A 22,515-nucleotide genomic window follows, 5' to 3' on the forward strand; every position below is an offset into this window, starting at 1 on the left:
ATATCTATAGATAGATATAAATATAAAAGCTTACATACAGATAGTATGGGCAGGGGCTTTATGGCCCTTGTAGGAACTACACTAGTAGCATTTCTATCATTCTTAAAAGACAGTAAGTTCAGGATATAAGAGGTCAACTCCAAATATAATTTAAGGTACTTGGTTGTTTCTTATCCTTCGTTTGGTTATTGGCATGGTGCGAAATAAGGAAAGGGTTTTAGGTAAAAATTTCATGACTATAAGCTTCATATGAGCAGTAACCAAGTTTTCTCTTAAGCAGACAACTAACACAACACTAGGCACAAAATAAGTGATTAGTATTTGTTGAAGAAATTAATTATAGAATGAATAAAATAATAGATTTTGTGCCAGGATTTGGACAAGGAAAAATTTTGCTACAACAATTGTATTTTTAAGAGCTTACAATCTAAGATATCTTCTATCTTAAACATATCTCCCCCCACACAAAAAGCAGATACACACACACACACACACACACACACACATATACAGTGAAAATGTTAAAAGGCTTGGGGCACCTGGGTGGCTCAGTTGGTTAAGTGTCCAACTTTAGCTCAGGTCATGATCTTACTATTCCTGAGTTCAAGCCCCGTGTCAGGCTCTGTGCTCAGGCCAGGCCTGGACCCTGTTTTAGGTTCTGTGTCTCCCTCTGTCTCTGCCCTTCCCCTGCTAACATTCTGCTTTTCTCTCTCTCAAAAATAAATAAAAGTTGAAAAAAATGTTTTAATGTTAAAAGGCTGAAAATGAAGTTCTAATTCTTGGGACCTACGGTATAAAGACAAATTTTGAAAATACTATAAAATGCTACACTGTATTGTTCAAGTGTGCTCTGAATTAAAAATAGCCTAGTCTCTTAAAGGATTCAAAAGAAAAAATGGGATGTGTAAATTACCAAAACTATAGAGGATTAACTACCTCTTCTAATTTGAGCATTAATAAAGAAGGAAGGGGAAAACATTATATTACATAAACTTAGCATGACTTTGTTCTAGTCACAGTGTTTTTATAAAGAGATTCAAAATACATATTTCTTATTTTTGTGTTAAATGGTAAAATATGAAATAATATATATAAAAAAAAACATTCAAATGTCTCCCCTGAAATTTGCCCTCTTCTATACCTCAATGATGTCTATCTATCGAGTAAGAATTGAACAACTCCTCAAAATAAAGTAATATGGAATAGAAAGAAAATTCAAGATTTACTTAAGTAATTATTTTTCAAGTATTTTCCAAGAAATTTTCAAGTACAAGTAATTATCGTTAGTAATTTAAGAAATTCAACACAGGGGTGTCTGGGTGGCTCAGTCAGTTGAGCGTCCGACTTCAGCTCAGGTCATGATCTCGCTGTCAGTGAGTTTGAGTCCTGAGTCGAGCTCTGTGCTGACAGCTCAGAACCTGGAGCTTGCTTCGGATTCTGTGTTTCCCTCTTTCTCTGCCCCTCTCCCACTTGCGCTCTATCTCTCTCTCTCAAAAATAAGTACACATTAAAAATTTTTAAAAATTCAACACATATGAAGTTTCCATTTAATATTATTCAAATTGTATCTTTATATATATTTAATTGGGGAATATTTAAATATACATGGAATAACATAGATATTTATCATCAATGTTTTATTTTTAAAAAGAAACTGAATTTTATATTTTCTATTGCTTCTCTTTTTATGTTTCTATCCCTCATTGTTTGATTTATGTAACCTTAGCTAGGTATATCATAATTCATTTAGTAGCAACTACTTAAATTGCAGGTAAAACACCTGGAAGTTTTACCTAACTGAAACTTCTAAATAATGTTTAATTACCAAAATTCTACAGATGTGGGAGATACAATTTTCTAAAGCTTAAAGAAAATAAAACAAACATTTCTAAATATTTATAGAGTGCTAGCTATTTTTATCTAACTTACAATAACCCTATAAGGCATACATTATTGTTATGTTCATTCTTCTATTAGATATTATGAGGTTTAAAGAGGCAGTGTCATATAACAAAGGCATTTAATTAGTAAATAATAAAATTGGAATTTGAACCCATGTTTGCTTGGATCTGAACTCTATTTTATCTACAATTCAACATTGCATATAACGTTTAAAAGCTACTTAATACTTGTTTTTCTTTATGATCATGTTTTAAGTTTTCATTGAAGGCTGAATCACCACTGGAATTTTATTAGGCAAACAAGATAAAATTAAGTTTTTAAAATGGGAAATTCCTTCTTTTTATACCAATGCTTCCTTTTGGTGTGAAATACAATGCTGTAATGCAATGAGTTGGAAGTATGGGGTGGGGGGAGATCTACAACCTTACAGATTCTCTCCTTGCATTTCTTCTAGAGTTGTTATCATGGTGTTCCACACATGGATGACTGTTGGGAAAAGTGAAACTTAAAAGATTCAGCAAACCAAGGAATATGATGATCAATCAATTAGAAATGGAAGTTCATGTAGCTCCATTTTATTCTGAAATCCCTCTGCTCTTCGACATCAAGTTTCTGATCAGTAGGAACAAGAAAAATAAGAAAGAGTGGAATTCAAAAACAAAGAAGCAGAAGTGCACTTATATAATTGCCTCAGCATTTCTGCTTCTTTCCTTTTGAACTGTGTGTGTGTGTGTGTGTGTGTGTGTGTGTGTGTGTTGTTTATCTCAATAGCCATCAACCAATCAACCATAGCCGTTCCTATTGGGAATAGGAACATATATTTCATTTGTGAAATCACCCTTATCTTATTACTAGTTAGATGATCTGTGTTTGGAGTGATGCCAACTCTAGCTCCACAAGAGGGTTCTGAGTAGCTGATAATAATATACATTAATATATTCCACACTCTGCACAACAAATAAATGGACCTGTGACCCAAAGCTAATGAGATAATAGGAGATATTTGCTGTGACTTGTAGAAAAGAAACAGGAATTTCTCTTCTCTTAGACTTGATGTGGTATGAACACATGAAGCTTTAGAAGACAGCAGCCATCTTGATAAAATAGAGGCTACTACCAGCAAAGACATACAGAAGACAGATCTGAGATATACACAGGTCTGTCTATAATGACAGAATATATGGGTCATGCCACAACTAAAGTGAAATCTATCTTTGATATTTTGAGTTATGCATGCTGATATATATGCTGATTTTTATTTTAGCCAGTTAAAATAGCGTTATGTCACCGGGAGTTGAAAATGGACTGATTAGCTACAAAGGCTTAAGTCACTGAAGTATTTTTACATGTTGGGCCCTGTTCTAAGCTTTGATGACACAGAGAAAAGTCATGATCCTTCCCTTTGTGGAGCTTACAGTTTAATAAGGAAGGTAGACAAGTACATCAACAATTAAACAGAATGCCAGCAGTGAGAAGTGGATGACAGAGGTTATGCCCAAAGGAAAACAGAAGCAGTGAGGAAGGCTACTGATAGATAAAATGGAGTCTAACCTGTGATATTTTTAGTCTTTTGGAAATGTATTTCATTTCTATGACATGAATAAAAAGCATATACTGAGTCATGCCTTGTAAGAACAATTTTCTTTTATAATCCATTCCTTTTGCTTAGAAGAAGCAAAAGCGATTTCCTCAATTCATGTAACACCACTTAAATTACTGGGAATTTAAAAGTGATAGCTTTCCCTCTTCACTAATGTACAATAGTTTTATAAGCCAGTGATTTTCAAACTTTACTGCACAATTTAATCAAATGAAAAAATTTTAAAATTTTTGATGACTGGGCTATGTCCATATACCAATAAAATCAGAATCTCTGGGAATGGATCCAAGGCATTACTATATTTTTATTAATTCCCCAGGTAATTCTAATGTGCAACCTAGTCTGACAATCAGTGTTACATTTAAAAGCTTCTTAGAAATTAATATGCATACAAATCACCCGGGGATATTGTTAAACTGTAAATTTCCCTTCCATAGGTCTGGGAAGTAGGAAGGTTATAGATCAGTGCTATCCAACAGAAATATGTTGCATGTCACATATGCAACTTTCTTTTTTTAATTTATTTCTGAGAGAGAGAGAGAAAGAGAGAGAGAGAGAGAGACAGCATGAGCAGGGGAGGGTCAGAGACAGAAGGAGACACAGAGTCTAAAACAGGCTCCAGGCTCCAAGCTGGCTGTCAGCACAGAGCCTGACGCGGGGGTTGAACCCATGAGCTGTGATATCATGACCCGAGCCGAAGTTGGATGCTCAACCGACTGAGCCACCCAGGCGCCCCATATATGCAACTTTCTAGTGGCTACATCAGAAGCATAAACAAAAACAGAAGTTAATTTTACTGGCATTTTACTTAGTTAAATATACCAAAAATATTATCATTTTAAAAAGTACTCAGTAGGGGCGCCTGGGTGGCTTAGTCGGTTAAGCGTCCGACTTTTGCTTAGGTCATGATCTCGCGGTTCGTGGGTTCGAGNCCTGCTCACGTTGTCTCTCTCTCTCTCCTAGAAATAAATAAAAATATTAAAAAAATAAAATGTATTCAGTATAAAAATTATTTATAAAATAATTAATGTTCTTTTTTGGGGGGTAAGACTTCAAGCTCAGTGGGTATTTGACCCTTTTAGCACATCTCTAATTGGGCAATTTGTATTTCAACAGCCACATGTAGCTAGAGGCTACCATACTGGACAACACAGTTGTAGACCACTGGATCCCATAAATTCACATCATGAAAATACTAACCTACATTACACAAGCTTTTCAAGGAAAATTTAAAAGCACGTATTACTTACCAATAAGTTTCCAATTAAAATGACCATCATGTAAAAAGGAATACAACCAAATTGGCCAGCAACCTTAAGGCAATCCCATAAAGTCTCTATCCACTCTCCACAGAGAATCCGGAGCACATTCAGGAAGGAGTGGAAGAAGTCATGCATGTGCCAGTGTGGGAGTTGACAGTCTTTGTCTATGTTGCAGACACATTCTTTGTAACTCCTACCGAACAGCTTCAGGCCAACCACAGCAGAAAAGAACATGAATGTGAACAACAACAGCACCAAGCCTTTCAGGGCCACCAGTGAATTACTCATGATCACCATCAGAATCTTAAATGTTGGCCAGTATTTTCCCAGCTTGAAAATTCTCAACTAATACAGCAATGCAAGAAACAACAAAAATAAAAAACAAACAACAAAAAACCATCACTATTTATTACGATGTACATTTAATAATTTTATCAGCATTATACACATATATATGTATTGTCTTTAATGTAATATTCAGTTTTGAGCATTATTAATACTAACCGCTGAGCATTATTAATGCTAACCATTGTCACACAATTCTTAATATGTAACACATATTCTGTATTTTTTATACTAAGTCCATAGACATCTTCTTGTATTGATCTGCCAATTTCCATTGAATATTATGCTGTTATAATTACTCTAGTTTTAGGTTTTAACATTTGGTGGGGCAACTATCCATTCTTGGTTTTGCTTTTCACAGTACACTGGAAATTCTCCTATTGAATTCCATTGAAGTTTCTATTATGTATTTTAAAGTAACATGCCAAAGACCAAACACAGCATTCTAGGTTTAGTCTAAATATTTCTCTTCTTTACACTAGATTCTTTTGTTCCTATTGAAATGCACAGGATTACCTTAATAGCTTTGACCACCATATTACAGTGAACTTAGTCATCTAAAACCCAAGTATCACCTAGGCATCTGGGTGGCTCGGTCAGTTAAGCATCCAGCTTCAGCTCAGGTCATGATCTCAAGGTTCATGGGTTTGAGTCTTGCATTGGGCTCTGCGCTGACAGCTCAGAGCCTGGAGCCTACTTCAGATTCAGTGTCTCCCTCTCTCTCTGTCTCTCCCCAAATTGTACTCTGTCTCTCTTTCTCTCAAAAATAAACATTTAAAAAATTTTAACCCAAATATCATTTTTATATATTTTATAACTTCCCTAACTTTTTCCAGTATATAGTTCACTTCACAGAGTCAAGGGTAGGACTTCACATTTATCCATGTAAAACTGAATCATTTATATTCAGTCCATCTTAGACTTTCAGATACTTTGATACTATCTTTTATCATATTTTTAATTTCGCAGTCTTGTTTCATCCATAAATTTGAGAGCTACATATTGTATATGTTTCTCTTACTCATTAGAAAAGTCTATGGATGAGGGCTTAAGACAGGCTTCTGAAGAATTATTTGGATAAGATCAAGCCTACTTAGTTGTTCTTTACTCCTGCTACATCCCTTCAACTTCTTACTAGAATGTGACACTATATTACTTATCAAGTACTTAACATTTCCATACATACTCTTCTGATAACATTTATTTCCTTGCTTAGTTTTCTGATTCTTATTACCACCCTACATTGTAGGCATATACCATTCTGACTTAATATTTGTAATAACATTCTGCTGGCATGACTGATCTTTTATAAAGTTTTCTATTTTTCATTTAGAAATACTCACGTGATTCCAGTTCCTTAGTCATACATTGACATTCACCTCTTAGGACTCCACATTATCCTGCTCCTCACAACTGACCAGTAACCCTGGCCCTGCTTCCTAAAACTATACCTCAAGTTTGCTACCTATATGGCTTATTTCCTTTGATGCTTTGGTCAAATAACAGCATTGGAAACTGCTTACTCTTCCTGGGGCACTTCCTAAGCTCTTTATATATGAATCAATTCATTTATTACTACAAATGTCTCAGTAGGATAGGTATACTATTCTTCCCATGCTGTGTCTGAGGTGGCTGAGATAAATTTTCATAAAATAAATTTTAGATATTGGATTATACTTACCACCCTGAATATTTTTAAAAGAGCCATTCCATGAACATTGGCTAGATAAAATTCTGCTAAACCATGGAACACAATCAGGCTATCAAAAATGTTCCAACCTACTTTGAAATACCCATATGGATGCATTGCAATTATTTTCAAAATCATTTCTGCTGTGAAAATTCCAACAAAAATCTAAACAAAAAACAAAACACATGGATGAGAATATGATTCCAAAAACACCATCAGAACTCACGTACACAGAAACTGTAAGTTTCCACTGTCACATTCTTCATAGTTCCTCTGTCAAGATCTGATTAGTTTTGTAGTCCGTATTATAAGGATAGACTCTGGGGCACCTGGGTGGTTCAGTCAGTTAAGCGTCTGATTCCCGGTTTTGGCTCAGATCACAATCTCATGGCTCATGGAATTGAGCTCCACATCAGGCTTTGTGCTAACAGCACAGAGTCTGCTTTAGATTCTCTCTCTCTCTCTCTCTCTCTCTCTTTCTCTGCTCTTCCCCTTCTTGGGCTCTCTCTTTCTCTGTCTGTCTCAAATAAATAGCTTAAAAAAATAAAGATAGACTCCAACATTTCACTTAACAGTCTAATGTCAAACATTGCCTACAAAATCTTCAATTATTTAACAAAAACTATCCTGAATGAGAACAAAAGAATATTTAAAGATGAAAATCTTTTCATTTTGAATAATTTCTTTTGGGATATGGAGTACATATTAAGATATTTAATTTTTTAAACTGTAAAAGAATTTAAAAATTGCCTATGTGAAGCAGAAAAAAAAACAGAGTAAACCTATGAAAATTATCTCTTGAAAACTATGCTGGCAGAAATAACTAAATTTCTGTAGTGTTGGTACCAAGGAAATGTATAATTCAAAATGGGTAGCAGTTTGGCCATTTGTACTAGTACCAAGCAACAAAGAACAACCATAAAAGTAAAGAAAATTAAACATTGTATATTTCCTTGAATGTGACTTGTTTTTAAAATATTATGTTTTTAAATGTTTATTTATTTTTGAGATAGAAAGACAGAGCATGAGCAGGGGAGGGGCACAGAGAGAGGGAGATACAGAATTGGAAGCAGGCTCCAGGCTCCCTGATGTCAGCACAGAGCCTGATGCGGGGCTCAAACTCATTAACTGTGAGATCATGACCTGAGCCGAAGTTGGATGCTTAACCAACTGAGCCACCCAGGCACCCTGAATGTGACTTGTTTAAACTCAGAGAAATCTATTTTGGTTTACGCAGCGTATGGATAAAAAAAAAGGACAAGTGACTCTCAACAATACCTTGCCGAAAGGATACATTCCTATTGAGGCAAAGACAAGTAGCTAAAGCAGACAAGGCAGGTCCAGTTGTAGTTAGGATTCAGAATTCAGGTGTCAGTGAGAAATCTGTATTTGTTATTGCACCTTTGCCCTGCTCCAAACTGTGGAGCTATGGGTACCAAGGGAGGATATATTTGGGATGGGACAGGAAATAAGTAATTTCCATTTAACCTGACTGTCAAGCAACTGACTAGCATCACAAACTTAAATGGCAGAATTTTAAATCTTAGGTATAAATCTTTCCATGATAAGAACAAATCAGGGCTGTAATACGTCATCTAATAGGCATATAATGCATTTGCAACATATTGGAGTTACAAAATAAAATAATGAGGATTATGATGACTGAAGAAAAGTTGAAACCACAAATGAAAATAATGTACAAGAGCCTTACCAGGTTTCCAATGCTGAGAACATTGTTGGTTTCTTCACTCATTGGATAACATTCCAAGGTCAAAAAACACACGTTTAGAATTATGCATATGGTAAGGATAAGATCAGTAAATGGGTCCATTATAATCATATGGATAAACTCTTTCAATTTTAACCAACAGGGAGAACAATTCCAGATCAATAAAGTTTTAGCAAGTCTATACCAACACAATGGGCATCTCTTTCTGGATTTTTTAAGTTCTGAAATAATAAAAAAGTTAAACTTTAGCAAATTGTTGTTTTAGTTCTAGCTAATAAGATACTTTGACTTTCATATGCAAAGAGATGTTTAAAACTAGACCTCTGATTTGGAACTAGCAAATAGAAATATTTTGTACTAATAAAAAGCAGAGCAAAGTCAATTTCCTCTATTTTTTAATGCTTGTTGAGTTAGATAAATGAAAAGGAGACACACTGTGTATTAGAAGCAAAAGCTAGGAGTTTCTCTCAAGAAAACAAACACGGAATATAGTTGAGAATATTATGGTTTATAATTTGTAGATTTATAAGACTTTATAAAATAGTACCTTTTAACATTGTCAATGATAATAAGTTACTGATTATGTATTACAAAAGCAGAGACAATACAAAAAAGGATCTTAATATATTAATGTTATATAATCCATCTTCTATTTGTAGTTAGGAGTTAATACTCCCATGTTGTTTTCAATGTTAAGGAAAATTTCTTAGCACTCTGGTAACTTTTTCCAATGGTTAAAATACCATGCTTATGGAATTGCTCACTTTAATATTCTTATGTCATTCCTTAAAAATTTCTTATCATCTAAAATTCTGAAAAAAAAATGCAAGATTCCTTTAAAGTGAACCTTATGAACATACCTTTCAGGGTCACTAAGTATTTTTTACTTTACCTTCTTCATGTCTTATAGTAGCAGTAGAATCATCCAACATATTCAAAGAAGTGATCATAGAAGTTGGGGATCTTTTCTTCATTTCCATCTGTGTGGTCTTGGTCTAAAAAGAAATTAGATGAGTCTAATGCTGGCTTCTCCCTGTTGTAGATATAAGGCTATAACTATTATAACCTTCTTTAAAATGTTGATTCTTACCTCCAGAAATCTGTTTGGGTTCCATTATTTGTTACTCTTCACACTATAGGCAGTATTAAACTGACTTAGGATTATTAGCATAACGAATGTGTATAATTTGCAACTCAACAAAATAATTTTATACTACAAGGTCAACTATAAAAGGAAGAAGTCAAAGAATATTAGTGTATTACCCATATTTGACAAAACATTCAGTGTATACTTTATAGGGTTATTGCAAAATATCCAGTTGGCAAACATCCTGAAATAATATTTCTCTAACACCTTAAATTTTTCTTTAAGGGTATTTTAAAACTTATAAACTCTTTTGATAAAATAAAAAAAATATTTGGTTTTGTGATAATGAAATAATCTTAAATAGTATCAGGTAAAAGAATTGTTTGGTCAGAACATATATGATATTCCATAAAGGAATCACTTCTTTCTGTCTCTCATGTCTCTTGAGTAATGGCTTTAAGATACTCTGTTTTGGCTAATGTAGTTACACAGAGTTCAGAAGAAGCCCTTGCATTGGAAATACACTTCTAGGGGGCGCCTGGGTGGCTCAGTCATTTGAGCGTCTGACTTCGGCTCAGGTCATGATCTCACGTTTCGTGGGTTCAAGTCCCGCATCAGGTTCTGTGCTGAAAGCTAGCTCAGAGCCTGGAGCCTGCTTCGGATTCTGTGTCTCCCTCTCTCTCTGACTCTCCCCTGCTCACGCTGCCCCTCTCACTCTCAGAAATAAATAAAACATTAAAAAAAAAAGAGCGTTTGATTTCGACTTCAAACCCTGCATCAGGCTCTGTGCTGACAGCTCAGAGCCTGGAGCCTGCTTGGGATTCTGTCTCCCTCTCTTTCTGCCCCTCCCCCACTTGCTTGCCCTCTCCCTCTCTCTCTCTCTCGCTCTCGCTCTTGCTCTCTCTCAAAAATAAATAAACATTAAAATTTTTTTTTAAATAAAAAGAAGGAAATATACTCCTAGGGTTTCATGTAGATGTAGATGTTACAAGTTCATAGTTATCATAAATAGAACCCTAGATGTTTCTAGTGATCATGTATAAAATTTATATTTGAATTTAAACTCTAAGAAACTGATAGTCGGTAGGTAATATTACACCACAGAGTTCCCAACAGTTTTTACGTTTAGCAACACAAGGATGGTGAGATTTGTATGTTTGTTAACTTGGCAAATAGGTGCGGCTAAATAGGGGGGAAAATAGTAAATAAATTTGAACAGGCAAGCCTGCTCTGGAACAGAGGTAACTGGCATGCGGCTGCTGCTACACTAACACTGCAGGAAACCGTGGCTCATTGATAACTGATACAAAGTACACTCTGGTTGGCAAGTTCTGCTGTGGTCTGTCTGAGGCAGCATCACAGATATCAAGGGAATCATCATATTCATCTCATTCAGTATCAGTCACGCTCCCTCCAATTTCATAAATACCAGAGTCAGAGGAGGTGAAAATCAACTCTACTTCATACTGATTCCATCAGGAAAATGACAGATTCTGTAGGTTTACAGATCTCTGTTCCCTCACTATTTGTTTTAATTGAAAAAGTAAGCTAAAAACCCGTGATATGATGTTAGTTTATTTACTTAAACTATACTTACTCCAAAAAGCATTTTTTTACTGACTTACAAGATTGCATAAAATATAAGTTGTAATTTATATAATTTCAGATTTTCATGAGTCAAAAATCAGTAGAGGCATAATTGCTCTGTTATTAAGGTCTAACAGAGATTTCCAGGTATATTTCATAAAGATGAAACTTTGTGATATAGTGAACAATACATTCCACTGTTATTAATATAGAGGAATTGCGGGGCGCCTGGGTGGCTTAGTCGGTTAAGCGTCCAACTTTCGCTTAGGTCATGGTCTTGCAGTTCGTGGGTTTGAGCCCCGCGCCGGGCTCTGTGCTGACTGCCAGCTCAGAGCCTGGAGCCTGTTTTGGTCTGTGACTCCCTCTCTCTGACCCTCCCCTGCTCACGCTGTCTCTCTCTCTCTCTCCTAGAAATAAATAAAAAAAAAAAAACATTAAAAAAAAGAATATAAAATATAGAGGAATTGCTTCTCATAGAGATGTTTTTGATGACCAATGTCTGATGGAATCACCCCAAGAAGTAATTCAGTAAAGATAATCATCCGTGTGGGGTGGGTAGAGGAGAGTAATAATGTGATTGTGATATAGTCAATGGTTCAATTTTCTACTTACTTGGTTTGGACTGTGGATATATTTAAAATTAAAAAAGAAAATAAGTTTATTTATTCTGGGAGAGACAGAGAGCACAAGCAGGGGAGGGACAGAGAGAGGGAGGGAGAGTAAGAATCCCAAGTAGACTCCGTGCTGCCAGCAGAGTCAGATGTAGGGCTCAAACTCAGGAAACCGTGAGATCATAACCTGAGCCAAAACCAAGAGTCAGACCCTCAACTAAATGAGCAACCCAGGAACCCGGAACTGTGGATATGTTTTAGAATATAAAACAAATAAACCACATATCAGTCTAGTAAATTAGACTTCAATGGAACTTATTAAAAATATTGATGAATGCCAACAACTAAGGATACGGCCATTTATAATGTAAATTGAGAAAATCCTGACTCAGTAATCTCCTTTTTAGAAGCTAATAAGGGCATATCCAAAGTTAAAATAAGACTGCAAAAAGGGTTTAGGATTCTTGTCACAGCTGGTTTAAATTTTCTCTGGAGAATAGGTATGAATAAGGAGGAAACCAGTCATATATCTAGCATTTAGCAATGATCAGCTGCTGTATTCATCTTGAATTCAGACTTCTCTCTATTGCAGCCAGCCACATTGGCCTTTTTAATCTTGATTCACTCTGTTCCCTCCCCCATGTAGTATGGACTCATTCTTCAGATCTCAGTTCAAATGTCAGTTTCCCATTAGAAACCTTTCCTTGGGGCGCCTGGGTGGCTTAGTCTGTTAAGCGTCCAACTTCAGCTCTGGTCATGATTTCACGGTTTGTGGGTTCGAGCCCCACTTTGGTCTCTGTGCTGACAGCTCAGAGCGTAGAGCCTGCTTCAGATTCTGTGTGTCTCTCTCTCTGCCCCTCCCCAGCTCATGCTCTCTCTCTCTCTTTCAAAATAAATAAATGTTAAAAAAAAAAAAAGAAATATTTTCTTACCAGGGAAATCCTTTATTATAGGCTCTCAAGCATGTTTCTTACTTTTATAGCACTCGCCACAGTTTCATTTATTTTTTTTTTTAGTAGCAAATAATACCAGGTAGTGAATTACCAGGTACCCGATATCCAGCCTTAACAATATCATATTCCTCAGTTCTTATGTATTACTCACCCTGCTTTATTTTAAATATTTCAGGAAAATTATGTCAGACATCATATAATTCTCAGAATAAGTCTTTGGCAAAACATAATTGTAACATTAAGATCACAATCAGAAAATTAGTAATTCCTTAATATTATCCAATACTCAGACCATGCTCCATTTTCTTTTATTGCTCAGAAACATTCTATTATAGCTGGTTTGTTCCATTCAAAATGCAAAAAAGATCCACATAATGTATTTAGTTTGCAGGTTTATTGATTATCTCATGCCTTTATTTTTTCCAATTCGACTTATTTGTTGATGATAATGGATCACTTACATCTATAGAATTTCCACATTCTAAATTTGGCAGATTGTGTCCTTTTAGTGTAATTTAATGTGTTCTTCTCTCTCCTATAGTCTCTAGAAAAAGACAGATCTGGAGGTTTACTAGACTTAGCTCAGACTATGGCTAGAATATATTTTATGTCGCATTTTATGTCTCCTGTTTCATAACATCAGGAAACACATAATGTCTGGTGGTCTTAGAGGTACAATTTTGTGTTTAGGGTAATTTTATAGTCTATCTCACCATTAGACCATTAACTGCATGAAGATAGATGCTATACTTGTATTTATGAATATTTTAAAATATCTAATGTTTAGTACAATACTTAGCATATAGTAGATTGGCAATAATGTTTTATTTAATTAGATAGATGAGTTAGAAGGATGTCATTTTAGATGGGCAAATATTTTTGAAAATATTTATATTCCTACCGTTGTATATATCTGATTCTCTTCTGGGGGTTTTGCCAGTGACTGTCAATTCTTAACAAAGTTTCAGCTGCAAACTGGGCAATTGTTGGAATAATATAGTTTCAACATGGAGCCTCCAGAAAAATAAAGTGGTGAAAAAGAAGTCAAATGTGGAGAAATCAGGCACCAATAAATACAGGTCAAGCTTTGTAACTGGAACTCCTCAATGAAGATCACATTGGAGGATTCATGAAGATGCTTATATGTGTGGAACATAGCTAACACTCAACAATATATACTATAATAATCATCATCATTATTTTAATTATCCCTAAAAGGGGGGGTATAGTCAAAGACTTAAGGATTTTCTGTTGGTGGAGTATTCTCCAATACGTATGTCTGTATCTTCTTGTGTATATTCTAAGCCATGATAAGTGTTTTACAAAAATTTATTTCATTTGAATCTCACAATAACCTATGAGAGAGATACTAAAATTATATACATCTTACAGATAAAGAAGTTCAGAAAGGTTAAGAGACTTGGTAAATATCACACATGTATTAAGTAGCAAAAATAGACTGAAATCTATTAGCTATTTGACTGAAAAACTGTGCTTTTAGCTAAGATGATTTACTGCTTTCCTGTTATGTGAGAATATGAAACATTTAAGTAATCTCTCAGTAATTCCAAAATTGGAATTAGAATCTGCTTAGTCTTAAATCAGATCAGTCACCTAAAGGATCTTCAGTATGTTTCATTTTAAATTCTTATCTTTCTAGTATTTTCTTGTATATAAACAAAGAAAGGAAAAGAAAGTACATCTTATGAAAATGACCTTTGTTCTTACTTCCCAAAAAAGTTTTTCATAACAAAATGTTCTAGTACTCTTCCAGAAAAAGATATCCTTTACAATTGAAAGATTTTAATTAAAACCAGAAAGGCTTTATGTGATCGAAAACAGCCAAATGAATGGAGATATTAAGAAACTGGGAAATTATTCAAGATCTTCCTAAGCAGAGTTAATAGGGCATCTCATCTTGGGATAAGAGAATATTGTGCTCTTGGATACATTTGTGGGTAGCCCTTGACATTTGAAATACCACTTTGAAACAAATTATACATTCAACATATCATTCAGACCATCATCATTCAAGCAGAAGGACCCCACACTCATTTCTAGAGACAGAAATCTTTTGTAATTTTTCTGTGGCTTCCTCATGGGTGATATAATGGCTACACTCAATAGCCTCTCTTTATACATGTTTTCTTCATGCTGTTTATAATTGCTTCTTGTTTCAATGGTATGCATGTTATGAACCATATAAACATGGTATCTATCAATAACTTTTAATTTGGTATGATCCTGCATTATGTTATTCAGGTCCCATAGTTTTAGTAGAATGACTTTTCTAGAGCTTCTTCACTGGCAATGACTAAATAAAGAGTTACATATGTAGGGAAGTTAACAATTTACCCTTGTGACCCAGATGTTACCTTTAGTATTAATGAACCTCTTAGCCAGTCTTACTGCACATGCGACTTAGTGCCAGAATGTACCTTGGCTCTTTACTTTTCCCTACCTCTGTTTTTTCTCTTCATATGATAGAGTCTCAGTATAGCTCCTTTCTATCCTTTGTCGGCTCCTTCAATCTGTCCTTTTACCATCAAGATTCTTTCTCCAGTGTAGACAATATTTATTAGCAGGTGTTAAGGGTACAAAATAGTAACAAATCTAAAGGAATGGAAAAGGAGGCAGGGCACAGCTCCCCTCCCCCAGGTGAGGCCCTATAACCAGCCACTCTGGTCAAGGAGCACTTAACTTTACTGTGGCCAGTTTGGGCCCAGCACCCTCCAAAGACCAAGCTTCCAGGTGAGAGGGTTCTGCACAACACAGGGGAAGGGAGCAACACCTGGAAGAGGCATGGATTGTACCCTACCCCAGGCCACTGGATCCTGCCCACCACATACCTCAACAGCTCTGGGTATGGATGTCAGGAGACTGGGCTAAACCTAACCTTTTCCAACTGAGAAGGAGGTAGGAAATTGCCAGGTCCTACTGAACATAAGAGGGCTACTTCTGGTTGCTTTCCTGGTATGGAAGCTCCTTTTAGTAAACTTACGGCACAATTTAGATTTTTAAAGATAATTTCTATGACTTCTTCTTTCTAGTGCTACCTCTGTCAATACTTTCAGATTCATAGATTAAGTCTTTTCTGAAAATATACTTAAACAGCACTAAAATAATTGAAAATTGGAGTAAAACCTTATTAAGGTTTACTAACCATGGATTTAATTACTCCATGGAAAAAATAACTCTGTGTATCAAAATGCATAGTGAATTTACTCTTGAAAGAATTAGAATTTACTCTTGAAAGAACTTGAAAGAACTAGTCAGGTGCATGTTTTTCTCTTTTTACAACTTCAAGTCTGTACTTTTAGTCCAGGCTTTTAGTACTTCATGATTTCTAAATTATGAGAGGCATTATCGCTATTGAGTTCAATACTGAAATTTTCTAGTTAATTCTGATGTGCTGTCTGAGCAGACTTTAATTAATTAACTAAACTTGCATAAAAAGAAGTTTGAAAAATAATATATCTATACTTTTCAGCAGTGGTAATACACATTCTGGAAGAATAAAATTTCTGCCTTAAAGTAATATTTAAAGATGTTGGTCACTCTTACCATAGGACACTCAGGAAATGTTATGTAGCAAAAGTGAGCCCACTTACTTTGATCTTTTTATCGCATACAATGCACAGATACTGAGCACCTAGTAGAAATCAATATACTCCAAGATCTTGAGATAACTCAAACTCTGTGATTCTATGAAGCACTAAGAGAAATTTGTACCTCAGCTGCTTTGTCTCCTTCTTCAAGTTCTTTTACAGTCTGCTGAAACTGTGGCTCAGTCTTCTCAGCTTTTTCAGCAGCTTTCTGCTTTTCTTCCTCACAGGACATAGCAAGTGTGCCCAAAAACAAACTTGCTATGTAAAAGGTAAACCAAAAACTTATCACGACAAAAAATATCATGTAGACCTTCCCAGAAGCATACAGGATCTAAGGAGAGTTGGAAAACAAGAAAAAAGAGGGAAATGTTATTTGTCTTCCTATAATCTCCTATTTTAAAATGAAAAATGAAATTTTGTTATGAAAATAATTTGGTTGTGAGTGGAATGTAATCACAAGACAGTTTTACTGGCTCTACCAGGAAAATAAGAGAAAAGCTCCTTAACTTTAGATATATATGTAAGGTACAGAATACATGGTACAAAACCAGTTAGAATTTAGTAATTTAATTAAGTTAGAATGAGCATCTGGTGTTTAGATCTTCACTAACAGAGAAAACATATTGGAAGGAAAAAACTGTCATCTCTCAATAAAGAAAGCTGGACAGTCTGAATGTGAAAGACTATTTCCTTTATAGTAGAATCTTTAAATACATGGAGCGTAATAAAGTCAGAGAATGAATGTTTAGATATTAGTTTCTTTTGATCATTACTTTATGGAAACATCATAGCAAGGTACAAACTCAGGTCTATCCAAAGAGGCAGAGAAAAGGAATATTTCTCTATCTGATACAAAATCTTTGGTGAAGAACATTTAGACAAATCATATGGGAAAATCATATAATTCACTTATTTGAAGTCATTTATGGATAGGAAAAATAAAACCAAGATTTTAGATTTCAAAAGTGAGCATTGACTAGCTTTTATTTCATAACAACAACATAAGATAGATGAGAGAATTTAAAAATTGGAAATTGTAAGTAATTTATAGAGTCCACTATATATGAATAATACAGGCTACTGATTTATCATCATTTATCATTTTATATAAGCAAAATCCAAAAGAAACCCAGGTGAGATTAGTCTTAATTTTAAGCATCCACTTGAATCAATAGATAAGTATTATTTATAGAAAATATTGTATTGATATAACAGAGTTAAAAATATTTACAGATTAATATGTCCCAACATTCAATAAAAAATTATTTTATATTAATCTATACTACATTTATCTTTAAAAGTTTTTTTAATAAATCTTTTTCCCCAGTGAGTCACCTATTTAGGATTTGGTTAAATATTTTCCCACTGAACTAGCTATCATTTACATTCAAGAGTCAGTAATAGACATTATGGTATATACTGCAGACCATACACATTAATAAATACTTTATTGGCACAATGATTTGTCAAAGATCTCACAGCTATGGAGGAATGCCTAAATCCAAAGCTTTTGCTCTTTCCACTATTTGAAACTGGGATAAAAGTATAAACTCTTATTATGATGGAAAAGTATACAGATTCTAGTTTTACTATATTTTAGTTTGGAATTGGGGCTAATTGGGGCACCCAAAGCATAGGTTTTGTTATGAAAATCAAATGAAATACCCTATGTGAAGATGCACGTAGCCTATGTTGAGTATGCAGTAAATGTTACCTATTGCTAAACATAGCGTTATGTTTGTGTCCATGAGGACTGACATTTGTTTTGTTCATTTCTGTATCCATGGTGTATCAAAGAGTGCTTGGATCATATAAATATCTGATGAGGATTGTATTCTTCAAAACATGAGCTGTTTTCTTTGGGAATAATAGCTGAATTTCTCTAGCCATGGTCAATTCGGTTTGGGGCAATGCTGCAAGCAAATATCCAGTCCAAATAGTATGCAATATTGATGAAAGTCCTATGTGGACTCCACCAGGGTATGCCCAGACTAATTTTTCATTTCATTGGTAGTGGGAAAGCATTTCCTTTAGAATAATGTTAACAAGAAAATTAGAAAACATACTTTGAGGGCTATAACCAAAAAAGACAAAACATTTATTATTATATAAAGTGACACTATCCATAAGCGTTCAGTTATATTTGTTTATTTATATATTAAAATTTCATCAAGCATTTCTGTGTGTTTGATGTTGATACATAAAAATTAAAACAAGACAAAATACTTCTTTTTAGGTAGTATATCTCCTAGTGGGAGGAGCCGCTGAACAAGCAATTAAAATAACCACAATTAGAGGCAATTATAGGGTGGCATGGAATTCTGGTGTACGATTTGCCTAGCTCAGAAAGGAGGATTGGAGCAAAGCTAAAGATTTCTTTTGGTTTTGAGGTATGAATTTAAGCCATGAGACTGAACACAGAAAGAAACTTGAATTTAGGCTGAGGGTACGACATACACTGACAGAAGACATTATGGGTAAAAGCTCAATTGGGAAACAGCAAGCATTTTTTACACTCCAATAAAGCAGAGAATACATATTGAGGTATTGTTAGGAAATAAATCTGGAAAAGTATGCAGAAACAATACCTTAAAGGTCACCACAAACCATGCATTTAGACTTTGGATTTCATCTCATAGGAATGTGGAAATCTCTGAAGGATTTTTAGAAGTAGGATAACATGATAAGATTATTTCAGAAATAAAAAGTTCCTAGTGTTGTGGAGGAGGCATTGATACTTGTCAAAAAGTTGAGGAAATAACATATAAATACCTTACAAAATTAGAAAAATATAATTTACATTTTAAAAAGTAATTTTAATATTTTCATGTATTTCTTTTACTAGAAATATAATTGTGCTGCATGTGTGATTGGTTTTAATTGATTTTCATTTAATAACATAACACAGCAAGAATTTTTTGCTAAAAGTTCTATCATTATTAATGACCTGTACACACACATATATACACACCATAATTTATCTATCCAGCCATAAAAAGTAGGGGATGTATGTGCTCTTTAAAAAAAGAGTGTTCTGGGGCACCTGGGTGGCTCAGTCAGTCAGCCTCTGACTTTGGCTCAGCCCAGATCTCACGGTTCATAGGTTAGAGCCTAGCATCAGACTCTGTGCTGACAGCTAGCTCAGATCCTGGAGCCTGTCTTCGGATTCTGTGTCTCCCTCTCTCTCTGACCCTCCCCTGCTCACACTGTCTCTCTCTCTTTCAAAAAGAAATAAAACATTAAAAATTAGAAAAAAAAGAGTGTTCTTCAACTATAAGTACTTTGGAAATATAAAGTAATGTATTTATTTTACCTAATATACTTCAGTTTTAACTATGCTGCTAAATGAACATTGTATATTCTACTGTGATGATACTTCTCTTTAAAGAGATGCTAAATCTCCATTCAAATGAGTATTATATCTTTCAAAGAAACTATGGCACACAAATCATCAGTTATGAAGAGAGACTCTCAAGAATTTGGATTTCAAGTCTTATAATAGTAAGCTTTCTGTTATAATCAGAGCATGATTAAATATTAAAGGGGAATGAGAAGAAATACAAGAATTAAAATGAAATAGTACATTGTCGGCATTAAATAAAAAAGTCTTAATACATGGTAATCTCATTGTTTTAAAATTTTTTGACTAAAGAATTAGTACTTAGAAATGTTATTTACTTATTTAATACCAAATGAATGACATCAAATGAATGATCTCTGGAAGGTACATGTGTTGTAAGTTTGAAAAGTTTACCCAACCACTCTTATCTTATTGTCTTCATATAAAAGGCATATACATATTGGTCTTGCAAGATTGTTTCAAAGATTAAATGAGATATGCATAAGGGGACAGACTTGGGTATAGCATCAGCATATAGTTTGATATTCAGTAATTCTGATTCTCCTTTCTTCTGCCTTCTAATTCTTTTCCTCACAAAAATTTAATACACTATGTTACATTAGACCATTATTTTAGAAGGGAGTGGCATGGCACCATTTTTATGTGCAGTACAGATTCTCTCTGTTCTTACCTGGTGATAAAGTGCTTCAGGGTAATCTTGCATCATTAACCGAAACAGGGCAAGTAAGGCCCAGCCAAAACTGTCAAAATTTGTGAAGCCATAATCAGGATTTGTGCCAGCTTTCACACACACATATCCTTCAGGACACTGACTAAAGAAGATAAAGAAAAGAAAAACTGCTTACTCTTAAGTGACTTTCAGATAATGGCCAAATTGTGAATTAACTACTTACTTAAGCTAAAAGGAAAAGGGGGCTCACAAATGAGTTTTTGCCCAAAGTCTTGTTAAAGATTTCTTTGCTACCCAGTAGCAAAGTGATGGAAAATGACAGTGCTAAAAGCAAAACTGCAGTAACTGAGGGTTTAATTTTTAAATGCTCTCACCTCAAGCCCTCAGATCCTATATTTAAGGATGAGAAAACATTTATGACATTGACAATTTATAAGCACTACTTGCATGTAGATTGAAAGATCAGATTAAAGATTTATCTCATTTCCTTTCATGGAGTATTCATACTTTTACTTATCTTCAGGGGCTTGGGTATTACAGTAGTGGCCCAATAAATCATACTTCCCTCTGTCGACACCCTTGTATACTTTCACCCAATGTTATTCTGGCTTTGGCCATGAGACTTGTTTGGGACTTTTGTTAATAGTTAACAAATGTGATGCAAAGAGAGGTTTAAAATGTGCTTGTGCATTGAGGCTTGCTAAATTGATAACCCACAGATTCTGAACAAATTGATTTTTGTTCTTGTCTTAAGGCACTAGCTTTTGGGATAGTTTACATGCAGCAAGGTATGGTGGCTACAAGTGAAACACTGCATGACTTTTTCCTCTGATCTTGAAATATATCAACGTGATTCTGATTGTTTATGACTATCAACAAGCATTTCAGGTCAGATCTGAGTTGGGATGTCCATGAAAAGGGTTATCTGGAGTGTGATGTGGCAGACACATGAGACGGGTTCAAGAAGTGGACCTGAGAATAGAATCGAAGTCCGGCCATAGTTGGGCAAAGAGTTGAACAAGCAACAAAATGTCTAACTCACCTGAATATATAAACTACATAACTTAAGCTCCTCTACCCCACTATGACTATATGACTTTTGTTAATTTGGGCCCCAGAGCCAAAGAATGAGCTGAGCTGACAGATGGGCATCCAATCATTTCCAGCTGAGGAAAGTAACAAAGAATTATAGGAGTGCTATTGTAATTCTGTTGAGAAGCACTGTATTTCTACTTTCTTTTCTCTTCATTTGAAATAATAGGACAATAAGACTTGAGAGTCTTGTCATACCACTGAAGAATTATTTATAAGTACTGTTTTTTGGAGCAATAAAATTTTTATTAATGTAAGTTATAGTCATAAAAGATACAAACCATAAAATAATGAAATAATAGCGCATCTTTCATGTTTCCTCTTTTCAAAGACTTCTGGCCAAAAAAAAGGTTATATCATCTTTCTTGATAATTCCCACTAGCTCTGAGGCATACTGAAAACCGATCAGATCTCAACCCTGCCACTTATTAACTTCTTGACCTTGAATAGATCATTTAACTATTCTGTTTACTGCTTTTTCTTATAAAATCAGATTAATAGTATTCCATGTTGTATACTTCTCAGCATGGTTTTAGTGATAAAATGAGATAATGTTATCAAATGAGAAAAATCAGCCAAAGCAACAATCATTCAATAAATATTCTGGATTGAGATACTGACTTGATACAAGAACATTAACACCACTTACCCAGCATCTGTTCTGTTGCCACAAAGGAGAGCATATATTTCTCCTTCCAAATAATAAAAGTTTTCTGTTTCTGAAAAATAGGAAATAAGTTGTATTCTGTATCTAATTTCGCATGAATAGCATATGTGATATCTATCTATATCTGCATAGAAGAGGAACATTCCTTGCTATAGTGAAAAGGAAGGCCCCTTTTTTTTTTAAGTCTACAAAACCTTACACATCCGTAGCATGTGATGCAGGGTCCAAAAGACCTCTGGCAATCCACACACTTCACTGCCCCAAATGGACAGATCAGCATTATAAGAGAATCCATTTTAAAAATAGAGTTCTGGAAAATCAATATAACCAGCCAGGTATGACCAGATCTGT

At 34.7% G+C, this 22,515-nt stretch overlaps 1 protein-coding gene across 1 annotated transcript in view; it reads right to left on the reverse strand.

Annotated features, from left to right (window-relative positions):
* Positions 1–22,515, reverse strand: part of SCN7A (sodium voltage-gated channel alpha subunit 7) — an 84,256-nt gene that overhangs the window by 26,064 nt on the left and 35,677 nt on the right. Inside the window, exons 8-14 of the mRNA XM_077751171.1 lie at positions 22,147–22,216; positions 20,406–20,547; positions 16,499–16,705; positions 9,421–9,523; positions 8,511–8,749; positions 6,791–6,964; positions 4,753–5,109 (exon numbers count right to left, since the gene is read on the reverse strand). Of these exons, the coding sequence (XP_077607297.1) occupies positions 4,753–5,109; positions 6,791–6,964; positions 8,511–8,749; positions 9,421–9,523; positions 16,499–16,705; positions 20,406–20,547; positions 22,147–22,216 (1,292 nt within the window). The remainder of the gene's footprint in view (positions 1–4,752; positions 5,110–6,790; positions 6,965–8,510; positions 8,750–9,420; positions 9,524–16,498; positions 16,706–20,405; positions 20,548–22,146; positions 22,217–22,515) is intronic.

This window comes from Crocuta crocuta, unplaced genomic scaffold (assembly GCF_008692635.1).
Source record: "Crocuta crocuta isolate KB4526 unplaced genomic scaffold, BGI_CrCroc_1.0 scaffold219, whole genome shotgun sequence".
NCBI classification, from domain to species: Eukaryota; Metazoa; Chordata; class Mammalia; order Carnivora; family Hyaenidae; genus Crocuta; species Crocuta crocuta.